This window comes from Sinocyclocheilus rhinocerous, unplaced genomic scaffold (genome assembly GCF_001515625.1).
Source record: "Sinocyclocheilus rhinocerous isolate Xijiao unplaced genomic scaffold, SAMN03320098_v1.1 scaffold1039, whole genome shotgun sequence".
Taxonomy (NCBI): Eukaryota; Metazoa; Chordata; class Actinopteri; order Cypriniformes; family Cyprinidae; genus Sinocyclocheilus; species Sinocyclocheilus rhinocerous.
In genome coordinates this window covers 185,314-209,924 of record NW_015634011.1, presented here as the reverse complement: position 1 = coordinate 209,924, position 24,611 = coordinate 185,314, and the positions used below count along the sequence as shown (strand labels likewise).

General features: G+C 39.3%; 1 protein-coding gene across 1 annotated transcript in view; it reads right to left on the bottom strand.

Moving 5' to 3' along the window:
- Window positions 1-24,611, bottom strand: part of LOC107744955 (FERM, RhoGEF and pleckstrin domain-containing protein 1-like) — a 123,190-nt gene that overhangs the window by 13,738 nt on the left and 84,841 nt on the right. Inside the window, exons 7-16 of the mRNA XM_016558782.1 lie at window positions 24,340-24,454; window positions 23,690-23,837; window positions 23,428-23,523; window positions 23,070-23,233; window positions 22,729-22,797; window positions 20,156-20,231; window positions 19,250-19,811; window positions 14,052-14,239; window positions 12,277-12,366; window positions 1,888-2,021 (exon numbers count right to left, since the gene is read on the bottom strand). Of these exons, the coding sequence (XP_016414268.1) occupies window positions 1,888-2,021; window positions 12,277-12,366; window positions 14,052-14,239; window positions 19,250-19,811; window positions 20,156-20,231; window positions 22,729-22,797; window positions 23,070-23,233; window positions 23,428-23,523; window positions 23,690-23,837; window positions 24,340-24,454 (1,642 nt within the window). The remainder of the gene's footprint in view (window positions 1-1,887; window positions 2,022-12,276; window positions 12,367-14,051; window positions 14,240-19,249; window positions 19,812-20,155; window positions 20,232-22,728; window positions 22,798-23,069; window positions 23,234-23,427; window positions 23,524-23,689; window positions 23,838-24,339; window positions 24,455-24,611) is intronic.

The window sequence follows — 24,611 nt, the reverse complement described above, 5'->3', positions numbered from 1 at the left end:
ACACAAATATATATATATATATATATATATGAAATAAAAAATATCTTAAAATGATTTGACATTTTATCATATTTTAAGAATTTTTTTGACACATATCAAAAGTATTATAGAAATTCTTAAAATATCCTGATTTTTATGTGGATTTTTGTCCCTTTTCACAGCACCAGTCCCCATTTACTTTCAATGCATGAGCATGCTGTAAATTCTACTAAAGTTTTAATTTTGGGTGAACTGAAGTTCTTATGTCATCCAGTAGATGTCTCTGTTGCACATCGATCTACGCAGACTTACTGAGTACCTGAACATCAGTGAACTCAGTGTCATCTATCACAGTGTTGTTTCCCAACCGGGGTGCCGTCTGTTGAGAGCAGGGGTGCCGTGTAAAAAATCATTTTTTAATATTTTTAAATTGCTAAAATGTTTTTAAAAAAGCATACATTATATAATAGCCATTTCTGATGTCGCCAATAATTAGAGATGCACCAAAATTTCGGCTGCCGAAAATTAGGTCACCGCTCAGGTTTCACTTTCAATGGACAATTTTTTTTTTATAATATTAAAAATATCTGTATGACATTATATTCTGCAGTTCTTCCCTGTTGTACCGAATATCTATACTTTTCAAATTATCATATCGAAGTTAGAAATTCAAATATTGTGACAGAATTAATGTTGTAGGGTGCCACAAGTTAGTTAAAATTTCCAAAGGGTGCCGCGACTAAAAAAAGGTTGGGAAACACTGATCTATCACGCTGTAGAGCCATTCCCTGCTCCACACCGAGAGCCATCACACCAGCCACCACACACAAAAACCTCCATCCTTTAACACGGGTCCAAACCCGCTCCCCACAGAGCAGTATTAAACATAACAGCCGCGCTGGAGAACATTTAAGTCAGCAGAGCTCCAATAGTTACTGTCAGGACACGTTATGTGTATAGTCTGATACTTACAGGTTTGTTCTGTGTGCCATGACTTAACGCTTTTTTTAACATTTCTAGTGACTTATGCTCTAAAAGACATGAGATGGCAGGTGTGGCTGATGGTACAATGTTAATTTGGATAATATGGAAATATATCTTTATTTCTAAAGAAATAAATATATAAAACATAGAAATAGACATAAATATGTAATAGAACAGAAAATAAGTTATTTAAATGTAAATTAAAAATAATATTATAAAATATAATAAAAATATTTTGTTATTAAAAAATAAAATTATAATACAATAGTAATTTGGCAAATTATAATATTATATAAATAATTATACATAAATTATATTAAATTTATATAAATAAATATGTTATTTGTATACTATATATAAAAAATACTATCAATAAATATTCATATTTATTTATTTTACAAATAATATTGATCCTGGTCAAGGTTGATAAATGCTGGTCTATGTAGTGACTAGGAAAACTTAATTTCTTAATTTGTGAAGCCTGTTGACTAAACAAATCTTGCTAGTTAAACCAGTTTATGCAACCTGGAGGGGGACACCAGAAAACAAGTATCGAATTACGCAATATTATGAACATAAAGGGTTTTGTTAGGACCAAAGTGTAGCAGAAAATATTTAACTGTTATGAAAATAATGTCATTTCCACATTTTCTGTATGTAAAATATAATTTCCTATTTTTTTCTTTGATTTTTTGCTGGGTAATATGGCCTAGGCATTTCAATCATGCGAGGTTAATTTCATGTCATGTTACGACCAACTAGATCTGATTTGGCGTAATTATTGTTTGACAAGCAGATGAAAAGGCATCAAACAATGTATTAAAATACTGAATGACACATTGAGGTGTGTGTCTGTTATGGTTGGAGCAGTTTGTACACATTCCTGACACCAATATAACAAACACACTTAACTGAAATACACACCACTGAGCCAGTCGCTGCTCCACGTCTTTCAGAAAGGTCTCGTGAAATTTGTACACCGGTTCAAAATGGGCAAATATGAGATTCCTCAAGGAATCCGGCATGGCTTCATCCTTTTCTACAGACTTCTGAAAGGACTGAAAACATACAGGAAGGAAGAGAAACATAAGAATAGAATATTTTCATAGCATTCATGTTCTGGATGAGTTGTAGAAGAATGTAGCTCATCAAACTCTTATTCAAAATCAACTATCCATGATATGAGTCTTTAAACTGTCTACAGTAAATGGAGGAACACATCAACCCCCTGAAGCTTTTGTAGACGTTTTCCATCGTCACATCACTATAACACTATAACAACACTATAAAACCATTTGACTTCTTCATATAGATCCAAACATGAGCAGATCAGCAGACAGTGCGATGATTATCTCAAACAGACTGTGTGACGTGATGACAGAAGAATCCATGAATAAAGACTCTTTGTCTTTTTATTCTCATGTTCTGGACACTGCAAAACATCCACTGCGACTTCAGTCCTTGCAAAAATTATTCTACACCAAGAAACACCCTAGAAACCACCCAAAAATCCTTAACAACATGTTAGTTACCAACCAAAAACCCTAGCAACCACCTAGCAACATGTTAGCAACTATTCAGAACATCCAAAGAACTGCTTAACACCCTAGCAACCAATCAAAAAACCTAAGCTAGCAACCAAAAAACCTTAGCAACCACCTAGCAACACATTAGCAACTATTCAGAACACCCTAGAAACTGCTTAACATCCTAGCAACCAAACAAAAAAACCTTAGCAACCTCCTGGCAACATGTAAACAATTATCCAGAACACACTAAGAAGTGCTTTTTAAAACCATAGCAACCAACCAAAAAACTCAGCATCCAGCCCAAAACATTAGCAACCACATGCTGGTGATTATCCAGAACATACTAACAACTGGAAAACCTTAGCAACCACCTAGCAACATTCGAGTAATTATCCACAACACCCTAATGCTTATTAAGTACACAGTATCAACCAACTTTTAAAAAAAAGAAAAAAAAAGAAAAGAAAAACTCTGCAACCATGCTAACAATTATCCAGAACACCCTAGTAACTGCTTATTATAACCCTAGCAACCACCTAAAAACATACTGGGAATTATTCAGAACACTCAAACAACAGCTTATCAACCAGAGCTCTAACAACCAATCAGAAAAAAACTTTAGCAATTGTTTAGCAACATATTAGCAATTATTCAGAAAACCCTAGCAACTGTTTTAACTCCTGAGCAGCAACCTTAGCAGGCACCTAGCAACATTCCCCAGACTACGCTAGCAGCTGCTTATTAACACTCAAACAAGCAAACAAAAAAAATTAGCATTACTTAGTAGCATATTGGTGATTATTCAGAAAACCCTAGCAAATGCTTAATAACATCATAGCAACAACCTTAGCGACCACCTAGAAACATGCTAGTGATTATTCAGAACACCATAGCAGCTGCTTATTAACACCCTAGCAACAACCTTAGCAACCACCTAGAAACGTGCTGGGGATTATACAGAACACCCTAGAAACTGCTTATTAACCCTAGCAACATGTGGGCGATTATCTAGAATACCCTATAAACTTAAAACCCTAGCAACCAACCAAAAAAACCTAGTAACCACCTACATATCCCTAGCAACCATCTAGAAAAGGCCTAGCATCCCCCCAAATCCCCCTAACAACCCCCCACCCAATACCTAGACCAAAAAAAGTACTGTGTACTGGAACACCATAGTGTTGTTGTGGCGCTCAGCTCAGTCACTAGCAGTACAGATGGCTGTGTGGAGATCTAGAAGATGTTTAAACTGTTAAACAGATGCAGCTGTAATAATGTGAGCAGGCGAATGGGTGGGTGTGGTGGTCTGGGATCCAAACAGCAGCCTCAGATCCAGAAGCCAAAAGGAAATATTTATGAGATGTGTAAATGTGTCGCCCTGCTGCTTCTTTCCACTACCTTGTAAGACATCAAAGAGATGCGTTACAAAGCAGACATACAGACAGGGGGAGGCAAACAGCAGAAGAACAACGACTACATCTTATCGTAAAGGCTCAAGCTAACCTTTCATTTGTAAATGGATCAATTTACAATGTACGCTAAAACATCCTGATTATTGCATTATGTTTTGTGTAAATGTTTCTCATTAACCTCCAGAAAATAGATATAAACATAAAAAACGACAATAAACTTTCGGTCAAAAAATACTTCAAAATGGCATAAAAAAGATTTTGTCATGATGTATTACAGGCAATTGCCCAGCAACAATCCAGAACACCCTAGAAACTTTCTCAAACTCTAGCAACCAACCAAAAGAAAAAAAAAAAACACTTTTATGCACCAAGAGCTTGTAACACTCCAAAGAGAAAGGAAAAATTGAAATCGCATCATATGACCCCTTTAATGCTCTAGTAACCACCCAAAGCACCCTAGCAACACCCCAAACATCTCTGCAACAGCCTAACAATGTCCTGACAATCACCAGAAAACATTAGTGACTGCCTAGCAATGCCCTAGAAACTACCCAGAGCACCCTAGCAATGTCCAAACACTTTCCTAGAAAACCTTAGCTACTGCCTAGCAACTATTAAGAACACTATGGCAGCTACAACTAACAACTACCTAAAACACCATAGCATCAGCTTATTTATGACCTTGCAACCAATCAGAAAACCTTATCAAAACTCAAAACACCTTACTTTTCTGGTAACCACCTACAGTAACCTAGCAACATTCTAGGAAAGCTACAGCAACCCCCAGATCATCCTAGCAACAACCTACCTAATACCTCGAACTAGGGGTGGGCGATATGACCAAAATCTTGTATCAAGATATGAGTAATTTTATATCACGATAACGATATACAGTGGGTACGGAAAGTATTCAGACCCCCTTAAATTTTTCACTCTTTGTTATATTGCAGCCATTTGCTAAAATCATTTAAGTTCATTTTTTTTCCTCATTAATGTACACACAGCACCCCATATTGACAGAAAAACACAGAATTGTTGACATTTTTGCAGATTTATTAAAAAAGAAAAACTGAAATATCACATAGTCCTAAGTATTCAGACCCTTTGCTCAGTATTTAGTAGAAGCACCCTTTTGATCTAATACAGCCATGAGACTTTTTGGGAAAGATGCAACAAGTTTTTCACACATGGATTTGGGGATCCTCTGCCATTCCTCCTTGCAAATCCTCTCCAGTTCTGTCAGGTTGGACGGTAAACGTTGGTGGACAGCCATTTTTACGTCTCTCCAGAGATGCTCAATTGGGTTTAAGTCAGGGCTCTGGCTGGGCCATTCAAGAACAGTCACAGAGTTGTTGTGAAGCCACTCCTTCGTTATTTTAGCTGTGTGCTTAGGGTCATTGTCTTGTTGGAAGGTAAACCTTCGGCCCAGTCTGAGGTCCTGAGCACTCTGGAGAAGGTTTTCATCCAGGATATCCCTGTACTTGGCCGCATTCATCTTTCCCTCAATTGCAACCAGTCGTCCTGTCCCTGCAGCTGAAAAACACCCCCACAGCATGATGATGCCACCACCATGCTTCACTGTTGGGACTGTATTGGACAGGTGCCTGGTTTTCTCCACACATACCGCTTAGAATTAAGGCCAAAAAGTTCTATCTTGGTCTCATCAGACCAGAGAATCTTATTTCTCACCATCTTGGAGTCCTTCAGGTGTTTTTTAGCTACCCACTGTATATATATATATATATCACGATATAGTTCTTTTTTCTTTTAAAGGGGTCATAGGATGCCCATTTTCCACAAGTTGATATGATTAATTAGATTCTTAATGAAAAGTCTATAACATAGTTTGGTTAAAATTTCTCAATTGTTGTGTAAAAAACACCTTTTTTTTACCCTGTCAAAAACAGCTATTTTCAGGTCAAGCAGTTTTGTAGCATTTTCCTTTAAATGTTAATGAGCTCTGTTGCCCCCCCCCCTCTCTTCCGAGCCGCTCTCTGAGGGACTGTTTACTTTAGCCGCATTCATCGTGAAACTTGCTAATTAGCACATTATTAGGAAAGGCGATTTGCAAACATTCATTACAAAACATTATACTCACTTCTTCTGTAGATGAGGCTGGATCATGAATGATTCGCGCGAACATAGACACATGTAAACAAACGTAATCCACTGCGTCTTCAGTAGCTCAGATGTCGGGAGTAAATGACGACTGCTATGCTCATTATTACATCCAACAACAGAACACCTCAATCGCTTATTAGGAGTCATTCTTGTCTACATCTGCTCCAACGGTGAAACAATGGTGGACTGACGACAGCTCACTCAGGGCAGGTCTGAGGTAAGACACCAGTCCAGTCTGTGCTGAAACGCTACTGTCAATCAAACTATCGTGGGAGGGGCCTGTCTGTGGGACTATGTTTGATACCATAGAATTTTCATAATCCTTGTCACCAATGTTGATATCAAAATAATACGAGAAAAAAAAAACAAAAAAAAAACTCAAGCTTACTGGAGATTAATAAACAGTCAGTGATGAAATAAGAACAAGAAACGAATTACAAGCAATAGGACAAAAAACAATAAATAAGAAATACATTGTGTACATTTATTAGTCTTCACTGTGTAAGTTCAATCTATCTATCTATCTATCTATCTCCCTATCCATATCCATATCCATATATATAGGCATAATTATTAGCATTATCAATGCTAATGTCTATCAGTATCAGTTACAAAAGTGATTTAATCAAGAGCAGTGAGAGATTTTCTCTTACTGTTGTTTGATTAACATGAATGGCATATTGGACAGCTTTCCCTTTAAGACCGAAGTCCAGATACACTATACTGTTACACATGCGCTTTCTCTCGCAACTGTTTACGTTCCCTTAAGACCTAAATGACTGTTTATGAGGATACTTGCAAAGCCAGGCATTTGGACGCATATAAGTGTTTATGCAATGGTTCAAAGCCAATAAAGCAGCAAAAATGCTCACGAGCTCTATTAGCAGCTGATGCGCGGCTTACGCACTCCTCTCACACAGAAACAGAGACAGCGCGCGCATATAGCTCTATTGTTTGTGTTTCAACGGCCTAAAACCAGTTGTTTTAAACTGCAGTGCTTAAAAACGCGTGCAAACATGACATTTTCGTGACCACACGCACAGCAACGTGACGTAAGCGCGTATGCTGTTATTCATGTTTCTGCCTGCATCCCCGTGTAACGCATGTAAGACTGCCGTCATTCAAATGATAAAAAAAAGTATTGCCGTAAACAATGTATTTTACGGCACCACTAAATAAACGATAGAGCATAATATGAAACGATAAGACTTTTAATTTCGTCCATCCGATATACATCGTCATATCGCCTAGCCTACCTCGAACATCTTTGCAACAGCCTAAAAATGCCCTAACAACTACCAGAAAATATTAGCAACTGCCTAGCAACAGATCACTCTAGTAATGTTCATACATTCTCCAATAAATCATAAAAAAATCGCTAGTGACCATTAAAAACACCTTAGCAACTGCCTAGCAATGCTCCAACTACAAATGACCCTAGCAACCATCTAGCAATGCTACTCAACACCCAAACATCTTTGCAACAGTCTAACAATGCCTTAAACAACTGAAAAAAAAAAAAATTTGCAACCATTAGGAATACCTTAGCAAATGACTAGCAATGCTCTAACTAGGGTTGGGTATCGAATTCGATTCTTTTTAGGCACCAACCGAATTGCCTCGATACCACTGAGTATCGAATAATGTCTTGTCGTTCGGTACAACATTTAAATACCTAAGGGGTTAACCTCGTCAAGGTCAGTGAGCCAATAAACATGCAGCATGCTTTATGTGCCTAAATCAGTGATTGGCTCTGGCGAAGCATCAAGGAAAACGTATGTTACGTGGCCATTCATTCTAGTGATGGTAAGTTCGGCTCTTTTCAAAGATTTGGCTCTTTTGGCTCGGCTCCCAAATGGCTCTTTATTTAGTATCACTCTGAGCCTTCTATTTTAACCCAATTTAGCAATTGTGAATGGTTTGTGTGTTGGTAAGCAATTTTTTATTCAGTGTTTTTATAAAAGCCTTATTTTTATGCTTTTTTTCGTTATAAAAAAAATACTACAATAATAAAACTTTAATAATAACACTTTAGTCTTTAGTGCAGGTTGGCATTCATAAATATCAGATGCCTCAGCTTGGATGTGCTGATGCGATTTCTCCTCTCTGTGATTATTTGTCCTGTTTTTGAGAAGACTCTCTCTGAGGGGACCGATGTTGCAACAAATTGCAGTGTCTTCCTACCTTAACCAACGCGCTTGCGTTTAAATCCGGCTCCCCTGTCCCTCTGTCACTCTGTGTACCTGGCCTGTACCACCACACTCGCTATCTTCGGAGCGTGTGTCCCCTTCCTTCTTTTACATGATGGTATGATCCTAGTCTGTCCTCCCATGTGATTATTCATGTGTATTTTTTTTTGTTTTTGTAACGAAAAAATGCATAAAAATAAGACTTTATGAAAACACTAAATAAAAAAAATTGCTTACCAACACACAAACCATTCACAATTGCTAAATTGGTGTAAAACAGAAGGCTTCGGTTGAAGATTCGGCTCTCCCCGACGGGAGTCGGCTCTTCTCGTTCGCTATAAAAAAAATCGGCTCTTAGAGCCGGCTCGTTCGCGAACGACACATCACTAATTAATTCACACTGTAGCATCATGCTACATAAGACAATTTATAAAATTTATACTATGCTTTTACTCAAAACTCACTTTAAACCACCATTGAGTGTTTGTAATAACTTTGATTTTTGAAGATTGCGATCTAATGAGGGTTTTGGTCATATAATGTTGCAGAAATATGTTATTTGTAGTCTTTTATATCAAGCTAATGGCTACACCTGCTTAGCGTTTCTTATGTAAACGCTGTATTGTTATAAAATTGGCAGAATCTCATGAAAATCACATACAAATACTGTCGTAATTGCATGTTTATTAGCTTCATGTTTCATCCCTATAAATGTTTTTCCTCGAAGTGTAACGCACGTTCATTGTCAAAGACAGGGCAAGTTATGAGCACATAATATGAGTCACATATGAACAGCGAATGAGCTTCCTCTGAGTGAGAACTGCGAGAAAACAGGCAGACAGCGCTGGAAGCAGCTAATGCTCATCAGATCGCCTAAATCAGTGGAAAAAGAATAGAAATGATTATTATGTCTAACCTATGCGTTTTAAAACGAAAACGAATTACTGTAAGCATAGCCTAGGGACATAAGCCCTGGGGGCTCGTCTGTCTCCTGAAAAAGCAAAATTTTTTAAGAACATCTGCTGAGTGATTTAAAGATCTTAAGTATGCAGCAGTGAGCCTCACATACTGACTTAAAACTGTTCATTTTGCACTGCAAACTATTTGAACTTTATTAAAACTATGATGAGTCTTTGAGTCTGTAAAAGCCTTAACAAACTGAAAAAAATAGTTCCCCTTCGAGCATTCACTCTACATTGCGAAGATAGTGATGGGAACTCCTCCCCTTCTGAGAAAATCCTGAAACCTTATAGGATAACGCCAGTACAATAAACTGGCCAATTGTCATTTATTATGCAAATCGCATACAAATACTGACAAGCCTGCGGGCAGTATATAATGTGGTGAGAGCGACAATTATCTCTGAATCTTGCTGCTGCCAGCGAGCCGCTGGTGGGCCCTCCCCTCCCCTCCCTCGGGGTGACGGTGACGACTTGGTCCGTGGCTGTCATCGCCCCTGACGCCAGTCCTTTTCACTGAAGAGTGCCTTGGCCGTAAGGCGCTCCTCAACGCTCCGATTACTCCCTCCAGCCTCTTTGGTGATGACTTGGAGTCTGTTATCTAGCGCTTCTCTGAGGCGCAAAAGCGCGCGATGGCAATGAGTCACTTGATGCCTTGGCGTGCGTTCTATCCACCGTTAAGGTCATGTTAACGGTGGTTATGTGACCACTATTGCTTCGTTTTGTTCCCCGGTTGACGGGCAATCAATCGGGAGGCACACGCTGGTGATCAGATTTCTCAGGGGAATGAGGAGATTACATCCCCCACGCCCACTGTCGGTGCTGCCGTGGGACTTAGCGCTGGTTCTGAAAGCTCTCTCTACCCCCTTTCTGTTGTTATGAGGGAGCTCTCCCTAAAAACTGCTCTGCTTATTGCCCTTGATTCGGCTAAGCACATAGGAGATCTGCATGTGCTCTCAGTGAACAGTGATTGTATTTGCTTTGGGCCTGGGGACTGCATTGTTACTCTCCGGCCGAGACCGGTCTACGTGCCAAAATCTCCTTCTATCCCCATTAAAGCACAGGTAATTTCTTTGCCTGCTCCGTCTTCCGAGTCGTCGACCTTGCGTGACACCGAGGCTCAGAGCGCCGTTTGCTCTGTCAGGCCTTTATATTGAACGCGCGGCCATCTTTCGACAGTCTGACCAGCTCTTCGTGTGCTATGGTGGCTGTACTAAGGGACGAACAGTATCTAAGCAGAGGCTTTCTCACTGGATAGTGAACGCTATTCGTGCCGGCTTATGCGAGCCCGGGACATGAATACACACTCAACAACAGAACCCATACGACGAGGGCGAATGCCTCTTCATGGGCCTGGTCTAAAGGCACATCTATTCGAGATATATGCTTTGAAGCTGGCTGGTCCTCACAGAATACTTTCGCCAGGTTTTACAAGTTGGATGTGCCGTCCTTGGCATCTCAAGTGCTTTCGGTAAGTCACTAACCTCACTTATTCTCCTAGTTTATTGCTATCTGCAATTGGGGCACAGTTTGTTACTGCATATAACTGTTGACACTGTGCCAACCTATGTACATTTTTATGTGTGCGCTTTTGTTACGTAAAATGCATGGCGCTTCCTCGCTACTGTTGTTGTGTCTGTCCTGTATTAGTGCAGCTCGTTTATTCTGGCCAGATATGCTAATTTAGTATACCTGAGCTAAGATGCTCATTGGTCTAGCTCCACCCATCAGCTACGGGCTTTCCTTGCAGCATCACTATTGGTTGGAAATTGCATATTCTACCCCATGCTTGGTGTGGTCTTAGCCCTTGGTTCGGGCTGATCTTTTCCGCTCACAGCGGGATTGTATATCGCTCCCATAAAATTGGTATCGGAAAAAAGTATCGTTCAGGAACCGGTATCGAAGTCAAGGTATCGGTATCAATTTTTTTTAACGATACCCAGCCCTAGCTCTAACATCTACTAATGAACCTAGCAACCATCTAGCAAGGCTAACACCCAAAAATGTTTGCAACAGCCTAACAATGCACTAACAACTACCAGAAACCATTAGCAACCACCTAGCAACCAAAAACACCTGCTTAGCAACTGCTTAGCAACACCTTAGCAACAACTCAAAACAACCTAGCAACAGCTTATTAATACCCTAGCAACCACAAAACAATTAAGCAACTGCTTAGCAACACAGTACCTCAGCAACTGCATAACATCCTCAGGTGTCTGGGGGGAAAAAACTTGCAAACAGAAAACCATAGCAACTGCCTAGCAACAAGGTTCCAAACAAGGTTTAGAAAATACTGAGAAAGTTAGCGGCCTATACTTGTCCCTGTACATGTAAGTATTTAAAAACTAATATAAAACTTCAATAACAGCATAGGTCACAGATGGAACGTCCCAGATAATCAATTAGACTTAGATTGAGGTATTTACTGTTACCCCTTTTCCACCAAGGCTGGTTCGGAGCCAGAGCCTAGTTTCAAATCGGTTCTTTGTCTTTCGACAGCCAAAGCACCAGCGTCAGGGGCTGGAGGCGGGGTTACCGTGACCAACAAGATGAACAGAAACTTTTGACCACCATTTTTGAAATAGCAGCTAAACACGAACACGTTGAATTCGCCGTGTTTGGATGCCGATGTAGATTCGCAAAGCCATGAACATCAATATCAATGCAATGTCCACCATTGTTGACTGTGTTTAGGCTTGTTCGGGCTGCATCGGCATTGCGCGGACCGGTCGGTGTGACGCAGGAGTGATTGGAAAGCAGACGACTCTCTTTATGCTTTTGGATCGCTTTCGCGGTGCTTTGGTGTCGTGAGCCGATGCATCTCGAACAAGCCTGTTGTGTTTGGCGCTAGCGTTACTGGGAAAGATGAGATGTATTCAGTGACTTAAGACCTGGCTCTGTGGTGGCTCTCTAGCCCGTGGAAAGGCAAACCGGTTCTTAGAAGGCTCGCCAGTTGAACCAACTCCGAACCAGCAATAGCACTGGCACCAGGTTCATGCTGGTGGAAAAGGGGTATGTGAAGCTAATGCTGACACAAAAACAACAAACATCCTGAAAACACAACGGCTACATGAGATTGCTTGAGTATTTACAGTCTTACCACAGTAATGACCTCCATATCCTTCAGATATGTCCTCTCTGTGGTCAGGAGCTCTTTGGCAATGAAGTACGCTTTATCAGTCGGGAACCTCTGTGAGCAGAAGAAAAAAATAATTAAATTACACTGAATTAAATTAAATTAAATTAAACTAATTACAAATTATGAGGGCATACATTAAATTAAATTAAACATTCAAAAAAGAATGACAGGAGATATTTCTATACTATTAAAGATGCCATGAAATCAAAACAGGATTTTTGTGGCTTTTAATACATTTCAGCAAATATAAGCATTTAAAATCAATCAAATATATTTAAAATATAAGCATTTCTTTTCTGATAAAAAATAATGTAGAAATATAAACATCAAGGGACATTTTAGTCCAAAAATGCTGTTAAATCACGTGCCAACAACTGATAGCAAGTAGCAAACCTGACAAACCAAACTTGACCCTCGCGCACACACACTGCGACACAGTAAAGTAAAACTCTCACTGTTTATTGAGCCGCTCACTCCACCGCTACATAATCTGCCCTAAATAGAATGGAATTTGGGTTGAGTTTATCTAGGTCTCCTATTTTGAGATGTCCACAGAGACACTTGAACAAAATGCAGTGGTACTTCTGATGATAAAACACTTTTAAAGTAGCCTTTCCACTTCTCATTGTAACCTTAATTTGTCTAGAGTGCCTTCAATTCAAGCACAATGTAATTTAAAGAGGAAAATTAGCCAAGGGTCCTTGAAAAAAAAAAGACCGTGCATTTGTTCACGAACTACAATTAATGATGTTGAATTGGCTGACAAAAAACAATGGCAGCCTCCAAATGTAACCTTCTGCCACAACAGCCAATGAATTGAGAAACTGACTAGCCTTAAGTATTTATCAGCAATAAAATACATACAACTAAGTGATAGACATTATATCAGTTAGGCATATTAATTGCTTTAATATTTGGTTATTCTGACATTTTCTGAGTGACTTTTCAGTAAATACTGAGTATTTATTTTTAAATTTTGTATTTATTTTGTTTATTTATTTTTTAATTCATTCATTCCAGGTTGAGTTTATCTAGGTCTCCTAGTTTGAGATGTCCACAGAGACACTTGAACAAAATGCAGTGGTACTTCTGATGATAAAACACTTTTAAAGTAGCCTTTCCACTTCTCATTGTAACCTTAATTTGTCTAGAGTGCCTTCAATTCAAGCACAGTGTAATTTAAAGAGGAAAATTAGCCAAGGGTCCTTGAAAAAAAAAGACTGTGCATTTGTTCACGAACTACAATTAATGATGTTGAATTGGCTGACAAAAAACAATGGCAGCCTCCAAATGTAACCTTCTGCCACAACAGCCAATGAATTGAGAAACTGACTAGCCTTAAGTATTTATCAGCAATAAAATACATACAACTAAGTGATAGACATTATATCAGTTAGGCATATTAATTGCTTTAATATTTGGTTATTCTGACATTTTCTGAGTGACTTTTCAGTAAATACTGAGCATTTATTTTTAAATTTTGTATTTATTTTGTTTATTTATTTTTTAATTCATTCATTCCATGCCAAATCAACAGTAAAAACGGGGTACTACAAATTAAAACAATCGCAATAGCAATAACAATTCGAATAAATAAATAGATAAGAAATAATAAATCATTATATACTTTAATAATATAATAATAAAAGTGACCCATCAAACCAAGTTTTTACTAACACGTGGTGCTATTCTCGAACACTGTTCCCTCCCCCTCCCCCCCTCCTCAAAAGACAAACCTTCCTCCGAACCTCGTCCTCGTCGTCTGTGCGGATGAAGCCAGCGTCGGTCAGTAAGGGGCTGGTGAGAGGAGAAGGCTGCCGTCCATCTGGACTTTGGCCTAGGTTAAGACTAGGTTTCTGGCCGTTCACCATCACTTGGCCTGCAGACGGAGACTCGCTGTGCTGAGGGCTCCTGGAAACGGGACCTACAGGAGAACAGGCAGGTCATGCTAAAGCTTTGACGTAATGCGAATTGGGTTATTAAATGTCAATGGACTAGTTAGACCTACTACATATAGTAAATGCAATCCAGGGTTCAACATGTACATTTTGTAAAACTACCCTGTTGAAAAAAAGCAGCTAACTAGTTACCAGCAAGCATTTTAGATGCTGGTATCACCACTAGAAATCTTCACTAGCAAGACTTCTTGGTCAACAGCTTTAACAAAAACCTTTATTTTACTGGTATACGGCATGGTTTACCAGTAAGACCAGCACCAACCAGCTTGAACTAGCTTGCAAATTCATGTCAGTCTCACTCTTTTCTGCAGGGTAGTTTTGACATTTTATTTCGAGATCATCGCCAAGGGGTAAAGTTGCACGACACACTTTGTGTTTGGAAATGAACTACGGCTGACAGCACCACATCGGGATCCAGACATGAGTGAGTCACACCATCCAAGTCTGGGATTTCTGCCTGAGGACACTGCCGGGATATATAACACATTCCCTGGATGATGAGGAAATCTTCAGACCACTACATTCACTACACAAGTACATTCACATACTTGCCCGAAAACGTTTCGTGTTCCATGCCTTGGCATGAATGGGATGCAACATGCGAACCGGGACATTTCAAATGCACAGTGTCCACAGCGGAGCCATTATTGAGGAAGTTGGAAGAGCCGCAAATCTGGTGACAAAGGCCTTGTGAAGTCACGCACACATACGTTTCGTGTTCCATGCCTTGGCATGAATGGGATGCAACATGCGAACCGGGACATTTCAAATGCACAGAGTGTCCACAGCGGAGCCATTATTGAGGAAGTTGGAAGAGCCGCAAATCTGGTGACAAAGGCCTTGTGAAGTCACGCAAACATGCAGGACAAACAACTAAACGACTACAGCTACTCTACCACGAAACAAGACACACGAGGGGGGGCGCTAACATCTACGGGCTTCGAGTAAACGTCTGGAGCCCCGCTTCACAAGTACCAAGTTTTATTGCTAATAATACACATTAATTTACAATGTTAAAGTGTTCCAGAATGAATAAGACCAAAGGTTTGGAGTAGTAAAAAAACAACAACAGACATCAATCGTACAAAACCTGTGAACAGGCATCGAGAAAGTTAACAACCTTGAGACTTCAGAAAATCCATTTAAAAGTGCTACAGGGCTGCAACAGAGAGGAAGAGTTAAAAACGTGTACTAAGGCTCATGGGCATGACCCTTCCATTGCTTACCTGGTTATTTAATCTAGTACAGTCTACGTCAGGCAGATTGTAAACATATTACAATTATGGTTAATCGTTTTGCATATGTGCCACAGTGATTGCCTTGTTAATTATGAGTATTTTAAAAAAGTACAGTTACAATATATTACACAAATATATCTAGAACTTTTCGGATACCTCAGCAACGTACATTTTATGAAATAATCAGGAGATCACAGCTTGACAAGAGTGAATCATTCAATACTGCTACAGTATTCTCGTGATAAAACCTGCAGAGAAGTTAAATCACATTTTAGTGTAATTTACAAAAACCTATGAACGCTACCTTGGCCACTGACTTTTTGAAATTACAGATCACTGGGAACGCTAGGTAGGTAGAATTATTTACAATCATATAAACAGTGGCATAAACTGACACTTTCCAAAAAATATTGTCAAATTTTATGTAACAGACCCAAAAACTGCAGTGGTCTTGCGAACGGCTTTGCGAACACTTTCCAAATCCTTTCACTGACATAGGATTGCCATGCAAAAGTTAAGAATATTTCTCAAAAGGAAAAAAGTTGGCTTTTGGAAAATAAACAAATGCTTTAAAAGATTATATCACAAATGCATTTCCTAGTGAGTCAGAATGCAATAACACATATGCAAAAAACGAGAGCATGGAAGTGCGAAAACGTCTGGATAAAAGATTGAACATAAGTTTAAAGTACTTTTTAGGACATCCCTTTGAAACCTTCCTTATCTTTTTAGACTTCACATGCTAAGCCTCAAAACAAGTTTCTTACTCACAGTCTGTCCAAATCTCACCTACATCCATCTCCACTTCAAAAGACTACTGCATTTTAAGGGTCCCATGTCAATGCAAAGTCTTTTACACATCTGAAAAGGACAGGGCAGCAAAATGCTGAGACAAGGACAGGTTGATATGCTTCCAAGAGAGAGGGAAAAAAGACAAGTTGAGGCATTCCAGAGATACATGCTGCTAGAACAGTGATGACACTGGGCAGGAGAGATCTTAAAAGCAATGCAACCTGAGCACAGGTTAATATACTTACAAATCAAAAGTACATCAAGCATTGCAAACGCACCGCAAACAGATGACATTGATGAGGCGTGCCAGAGATACAGTGGTTTTAAGAAAGAAGAAATTAAGCAGCAAAGCAAAACAAAACAAAATAAGATCTTTATAATGTTATATTTTTTAAAAGGAGTGATGCATGCTGGGAAATGGGCAAGCAAACATGACAATGCCACCAGACTGGCACCCCATGTAGAAACACCAAAGATAAAGAACTTGGAACTTCAACCAGTTTGGGGAAAAATATATAATAATATAAATAACAAAGCTAGCATGAAGCCATCATGGTTGAAAATCTTTAACATGCATGATAAAATGCTAAACCATTTACTGTTGCTTATCTCATGTTATGTCAACACAGTCTTTTATTTTATCTGATATACCGTCCAACACATCCTACCAGTATAATCTGTTTTTATGACAACACAAACTTATAGTTCAACTTTAGACACAATTTATTCATCAGAATCTAGAAGAACTTTAAACTAGCTCTGACAAAACGTCAATGCCACACAGCAGAGACACCCTCAAAACTTTCATATCTTGAACATATTGCTATTGCATAAAGAAATTATCTCTGACATTAGATTCTGTAAGCTATGGCTATGGCTAACAGAAAGAGAGTAAAGGCATGACATCTTTCGGTATATTTTTGTAATTCTTTGTTTCTACAAGAATGATAAAGAATTCTTCCGCAACGTTTGGCAATACTCAATGACTAATCAATTAGTTAGCAGTACTATGGGTAACCTTAATTTGCAATTGTAATTAGATTTCATTCTCTACATTTACAGACACGGCACTTTGCAGTAGGACCTTCAACTCCTCATCAATCTAAAGTTAATCTTCTAAGAGCAATAGTTATGAATTGTGCATATTTGAAATAATCAAGTATTTCCTCAGGCAGAACACATTCTTCTTTCTAAACCCTCCAAATATTGCAAAAATACCATCATCGCTAACCTTGTTAATCTTGTAATGTGTAATCTTTGCCACTAGTGCCACCAAGTGTAATTCTCCAACACTGCCCGTATCTGCCAAAACAGATAGTCACGCCCCAAATTGCGATTGGTTAATGCTATGTCAGATCATGCCATGTCCATTTGGTGCCACTGATGGCACAAAAACTACACAACACACCTTAAAGTACCTTGACTGGGCCTTCAAGTGGCAAAATGGATGTATAGTCAAACAGTAACCAGGCACACTTCATCTTATCTAGCAGTTCATCACTGATGGGATAACTGTAGCCATCTTCTCTGTATAGTCAACCAGTAACCAGGCACGCTTCATCTTATCTAGCAGTTGAAGAATTGTGCACCATCTTCATCACTGATGGGATAACTGTAGCCATCTTCTCCCCTTTGACCCTCATCCTCCAGTTGGAGACTGCCAAATGAGAACTTGCTTTGGGGCATAGGGGAGGAATTAACCACCCCAGGGTTTCCAAAGACTAGGGGCTGACTGTAAGAGTTGTTGCCTGCATCTGACTCGGTATCACTAGACTCCATTCCACTACTAGTGGAACCATCAATCATATGGACTGGGCTATTGTGGTCATTAGCACTGAGACGGCTTCCATACAGTCTCTGGACATTGCTGGATCGAGCTTGGCTAGATGTTCCAAGCCCGTCAGCAGCCACACGGCGTTCAAGGGCGGCCATACGTTCAGCTCTTGAGAGCACTGATCGGGGTTCATTAGCTGGGGTTGAACCTAACTGGCTTAAAATCATGGGATTGGTGTCGGAACGGTTACGCATGCCATTATGGAGTTTCTGCAAGTGTAGGGATCGACTGACAATTGGGGAGTAGCTCCCATAATGTTGAGGCTCACTCCCAGATCGACCATTGGTAAAGTCTGAGACGGCTTCCATACAGTCTCTGGACATTGCTGGATCGAGCTTGGCTAGATGTTCCAAGCCCGTCAGCAGCCACACGGCGTTCAAGGGCGGCCATACGTTCAGCTCTTGAGAGCACTGATCGGGGTTCATTAGCTGGGGTTGAACCTAACTGGTTCAAAATCATGGGATTGGTGTCGGAACGGTTACGCATGCCATTATGGAGTTTCTGCAAGTGTGGGGATCGACTGACAATTGGGGAGTAGCTCCCATAATGTTGAGGCTCACTCCCAGATCGACCATTGGTAAGGTAATGGTTACCGTCATCCCGACAGCGACGACTGCTATAGCCGATCTGCTCTGGATGATTCAGGGAGTTGGTTTTGTGAAAACTGCTCATCACCGGACTACAGTTTGCACTTCGGGAACCAACTAATGGACCGGAAGGTGACACCAGACCACGTCTATCCATACCTTGAAACAATTCATCCACCAAGGTACTACTCAGGGGTAAAGCACGTGGTGATCCATTACCACAAAACGACCCATTAGACAATTGACTACCGTTAAAGGTATCTGAACTCTGACCCAACCAATGGCTGGTCAAAGAAGACACCCTAAATCTAGACTTGCTTGCCCCTTGTCCATTGTGCTGACTATTTCCATAACCATTACTCTTGCCTGCTGTATGGCTGGGTGGCTCAACCTCATCATTGTCATGTGTCTGGGAGTGAGACCTAGTGAAACGGCCTTTGACCACATCATATTCGCTATCTATGTCACTGCAGTCGATGTAAGGTATCGAGGAGCTGCTACCCTTAGCAGCATGCAATGCTAGACCTGTGCTCAGATGCTCGGCCTGCTGCTTGGATGGGGATGGCTTTAATCGAGTATCCGCCTCATCAGGGGTCCCATTTCGGCATCTATTGGTAAAGGTATCTGAACTCTGACCCAACCAATGGCTGGTCAAAGAAGACTCCCTAAATCTAGACTTGTTTGCCCCTTGTCCATTGTGCTGACTATTTCCATAACCATTACTCTTGCCTGCTGTATGGCTGGGTGGCTCAACCTCATCATTGTCATGTGTCTGGGAGTGAGACCTAGTGAAACGGCCTTTGACCACATCATATTCGCTATCTATGTCACTGCAGTCGATGTAAGGTATCGAGGAGCTGCTACCCTTAGCAGTATGCGATGCTAGACCTGTGCTCAGATGCCCGGCCTGCTGCTTGGATGGGGATGGCTTTAATCGAGTATCCGCCTCATCAGGGGTCCCATTTCGGCATCTATTGGTCTGTGAGGTTAGACTCTCAGTGTAACGCTGGAGAGCTGGGTTTTCAACAGTCACTTGGGTGCGCCCAATAGGTGAGTCCATCTGATGTCCTGAAGCACTGGCATTCCTCTGCAAAATGTAGAATGCAAGAGATGGTGGAAGGTAGAGGATGAGATGCATATATTGACCACTCCTAACACAGGTAATTTAAAGTCAACAAGAAATCACATTTGCAAGCCATTTTACATTGATGTTCTGTCTCAGAACAGAAGTGGACCAAGTTACCAGAGATAAAGTTATTACATTTTTATTACATTTTTGAATCATCAGGAACACTGATGATTCATTCACAATAGGAACAGGAATGTGTATTAAGAAAGTAATTGGGGTCGATTTTGATGTTGACTTGCATAATATGGGATTATTTTAAAGCACTCCTACTGTGTTTGTACACTAAAATACATTACACTCACCTCTCCTTGACCCTCGGCACACAGCCTGGGTGGGGATGGAGAAAGACTGCTGTTGTACTGGATTTTACTGTGTTTTCTAAGGATGGAAGATTGGAAATTATTAGTAATGAGTTTTTTCCAAAGGGCATCTCCACACTCGGTTCAAAAGCGGACTTATTTCCACTCAGCTGCTTTATGGGTGTTGCCTGATTGGATTATTGTATGATAAGGAAAAGGCACTGACTACTGTTCATTGACTAGAATGATACTGCTAGAAAACAACACTAAATTTTTACATCCAGTGATTAAACACCTTGATGCTATGTGATGTGATTTACAATATTTCTAGGTGAATTATAGTGTATTTTGGGTAATTTCTAGGCCATTTCTTGTTGGTTTCTAGGGTGCTTTGGGGGTTTTTTAGGGGGCATTGCTAGGTGGTTTCTAGTAGTGGTCGACCGATATATCAGCTGATATTTGGCATTTTTCAAATATCAGCATCAGCCAATAAGTTTTTCTGTTTGGTCGATGTGTTTGACTTATTTTGACGGCGTGCCAGAGTGACGGCGCTGAGAATGGCAATGCCTGAGCACACAGCTTCACATTCTCCCTCTTCATTGTTTGCTGTCATCATTTAACAGTTCTTTCCAATACAGATAGAAGTCCGTCTAATAATCAGATAGAACTGTTAAACAAAGGAATTAAAAGATATACAAAAAAGTATTATAACGATTGCTTTTACATTAATAGTACTAGAAAGGCAAGCATTATAATACTTTCCCGTTTACTGTGAGCATTCAGCAAATACGTATTTATATCATTTAAACAAATCAACATTTAATTTCACAAACCTTGCAGACTTAGTCTAATTCAGCTGTGAGATCTTGTGTGAAAAGTGTGCATTTGTATCCTGCATGATCACGTGTATTCTGTGTGAAAGTTGGTCCATGCGAACTGAATCAATCGGCAACCTTTGAACACCTTATTTCAAACTATGCTCATTTGCCCACTGTCATATTCATGTCATTTTCACTGTGTGCTGTATGTAAAATTAGCGTTACCTTGGCTTTATTTGAAAAAAAATTAATAATAATTCCCGGTGCACACAAACTTCCCAGATTACCAAGTGCCCTGTTGGTTACAGTGTTTGCTTCCCTTTTTATTTATATATTTTTTTAATATTTCTTTATTTTTGAAAAATATTGTAATAGGATTACAGAATCAAGTTGTCGTCTGAAGTATAAGTATGTTTATTTGACATTTATTTTCCAGGATTTTCGTGGGTCCTTAAAAAGTCTTAAATTTAACATTTAAGGCCATAAAAAGTCTTAAATGGTACAAGAAAGTCTTAATTATGATTTCAAGAGGTCTTAAATTTGAGGACGGAAAGAGAAGAATTGTGATGATTAAACTTAAATAGGCGATGATTTCATTGAATAAATATGAGTGCTGCACATTTCAAAGTCAGGTTCGGCACTGATTTGTGTACTGCGGTTACAGGGAGATTGAGGTTTCTGCAGAGCAAAAGTGGGCGTTTCTGACGTTGAGGGTGTTTTCAAATTGATGGCCGTTTCTAAATGATGCAATGAAAATGGTCCCCCTTACCTAATCCCACCCCTAAACCAACCGTCACTATGACGTGAGCCAATAAGGTAACATGGTCGAAAATGCCCCGATCTGGTAACGCCCATTACTTTCCTGCAGAGACCTTTTATTGGTTACGGGGGAAACCGCTATATTTTGCTGTTCCGAAAGCGACACCAGCTGGCAGTGGCAGAGAATGTGCATTTTCAAATCTGCTGTTTTTGTTCAGACCATTGCGACAATCGACCCATATTTTTACACAGCAAATACACAGTTGTAAATGTGAAGCCTTGGATCTATTAATATATATGTTATTTAATTAATATAATAATTGATTGATAATAATTGTTTAAATTAATACAATAATTCATACTTTTTACTTTTCTTAAAATTTGTATAAAGGCTGAAATGTTAAGTTTATCATTTTATAAAACTTTTTGTTTTTGTGAATATCTGTATCTGATCTGTAAATCATGCTTTTTACAGTCATTTTAGTTTAATATGCCCTATCACGCTCGTATGGTAATAATTTTATTTGTGCAGGTCTAAAAAAGGTCTTAAAAAGTCTTACATTTGTTTTTAAAAATCCTGCAGCTAACCCTATTCTTTAAATTCATTTTCAAATTATTTCAAATTTCTTGAATATTAAAATAATTTCTAGGGACTTCTTGGTAGTTTCTAGGGCATTAGTGTTTTTTAGGATGTGGCATATGACATATTTCACCATACTTCACCTCCATAGTGAAAATGCTTAATGGAGAATGGAATGCACTGTGGATAAATCATATCTGGATATTATTCAGATAAAACAGTCATGAAGTGGTGTATAAATGGGGTGTGATGTTTAAGAATGCAAAATTTGATTGATCTCAATAAAGGTTACTAGGAAATAGATAACTGTGCTCATACTTCAAATTTTCTTTCTCACTGGTGTGTTAAATGTTTTGGAGGGAAATGAAATGCAGCAGAAAGGTAGTGACATTTAGACAAAGGTCAACAAGAAAACTCACCTTTCAAATGGAACCTTTTTGAATTCAGTGTCCTTTACATAATCAATCACCTGCCTTTGTGTGCGGCCGCTGATGAGATAAAACAAGACAGATGACAGAGCGGTTTAGAAACAAAGAGAGAAGCACAAAATGTGTACATCAAAACATTAACCATCTGGCAAGAACCGAGACCTACTTGCACTGTGATTTTTCAGCAAATAAATACCTGCAGAATATACGCTGAGCCAGAGAAAGAAGTTAACAAGGTAAGAAGTCTCTAACATGTACCTTAATGGTAACTTTCATTTCTGGTGATGGAGAAGAAGTTCTTTTAAGACAACTGTATCTGCACAATTTGTTACCTGAACCTGAAGGAGGAACCCCTGGTAAACAAAACTGGTTTGGGCTTGGGTTTGGGCTCTTCAAACAGACGGAAAAAGGCATGGTACTCCACACAAATCTTCCAAAACACCTTGCAGCAGTCCCTGCTTCCCATCATGAACTCCAGAGTATCCTGACAGCTACTCTGCTATGAGAGAAGAAACAGAAGATTTTGTCTTTTTAATGTTCCCATCGAAACACCTAAACTACATGGAAAATGGACAGAAAATGATTTAAGCAAGCACCAAAAGTTATTTGTGAACCCAGCCCTCGGGTAAAGAAATAGCTTTAAGTAGAGACATTCGGATATTGTTATAAAACAATCAAAGGAGAACTTACATTTAAGTCAGGTCGCAGTTTTATGAGAAAGCGCTTCCTTTTGAAGCTCAGCTTGCGGACTTTAGACCAGTTGAAAGCATTTATTTTGGTGTGTCCCTTTAGAAGTCAGACATAGAAGTGCATTTAAGGACAATTTAAGGCAATAAAAACATATTCCATATAAGAAAGAGAACGCTTTGTTCTAGGATAAATCTCATACAGCCACAATGGATAAAACTCTAAATAGTTTGATGTATTATTTGGAAAGACACTTGAAACTTACCTGAAAGACCAGTACACCAGAATGCGCCACGGCGAGGCTGAGCTTCGTACCCTCGCGATCTTTTGCGGGATAAAGACGCACTCCGTACATCTCAAGTCTTCGTGCAATCTCCAAAAGCTGGTAGTCCGACTCAGCTGGTGTTTGCCCGCTGTGGAAGGGTTAAAATATAGAAAATTAAGCCTTTTTGTACAAAACATCTGTTTGTGTGAAGACACTCTACAAGTTTGTAAGACTGATAAGTAATAAGCTTAATAATCACGACCACAAAAGGAATATATCAGAATCAACATGCAAGAACAGAACTTTTATAATTGTTTGTAATTGCTGATGAAATCTGTACACTGATAAATATTAAACAGTTTCCTGGCACCTTCTAAATTAAAAATGGTCTGAACTTTAAATGTCAAAGTGATCTACAAATTGTACATGGCGACCAACTCCCTGAACACTATGTTTAATTAGCAAATCTCTAAACAGCTCTATTTTACTAAATAAGAAGCTCCTGGTGTGGAAATAAACAGCCCACTGATCATTTATTGCTGAGGAAGTGATATAAGCTTTCAGCTGGACCATATTGCATATGAAATACAAGTATCCTTTAAACCAAATAACTGGTTTAATATTACTTTGAGTCATGACGTTACACTCACACGTGTTTCCGATCGTATTCAATGATCTTGTCCATCAGTGCATCCTGCTCGGGAATGTACTTGTTGTTGAGTAGATGTTGTTTGCACTGCACTTCATCAAAGTCTCCGATCTCAGCTGTAACCATAGAAACAGAGATTATCTATTATATGCATCTATTATATGAATATAATACTATGCAAGAGGAAAGTACATTTAAAGGGTTAGTTCAGCCAAAAATGAAAATTAGGCTGCGTTTTACTCACCCCCGATGCATCCTAGGTGTATATGACTT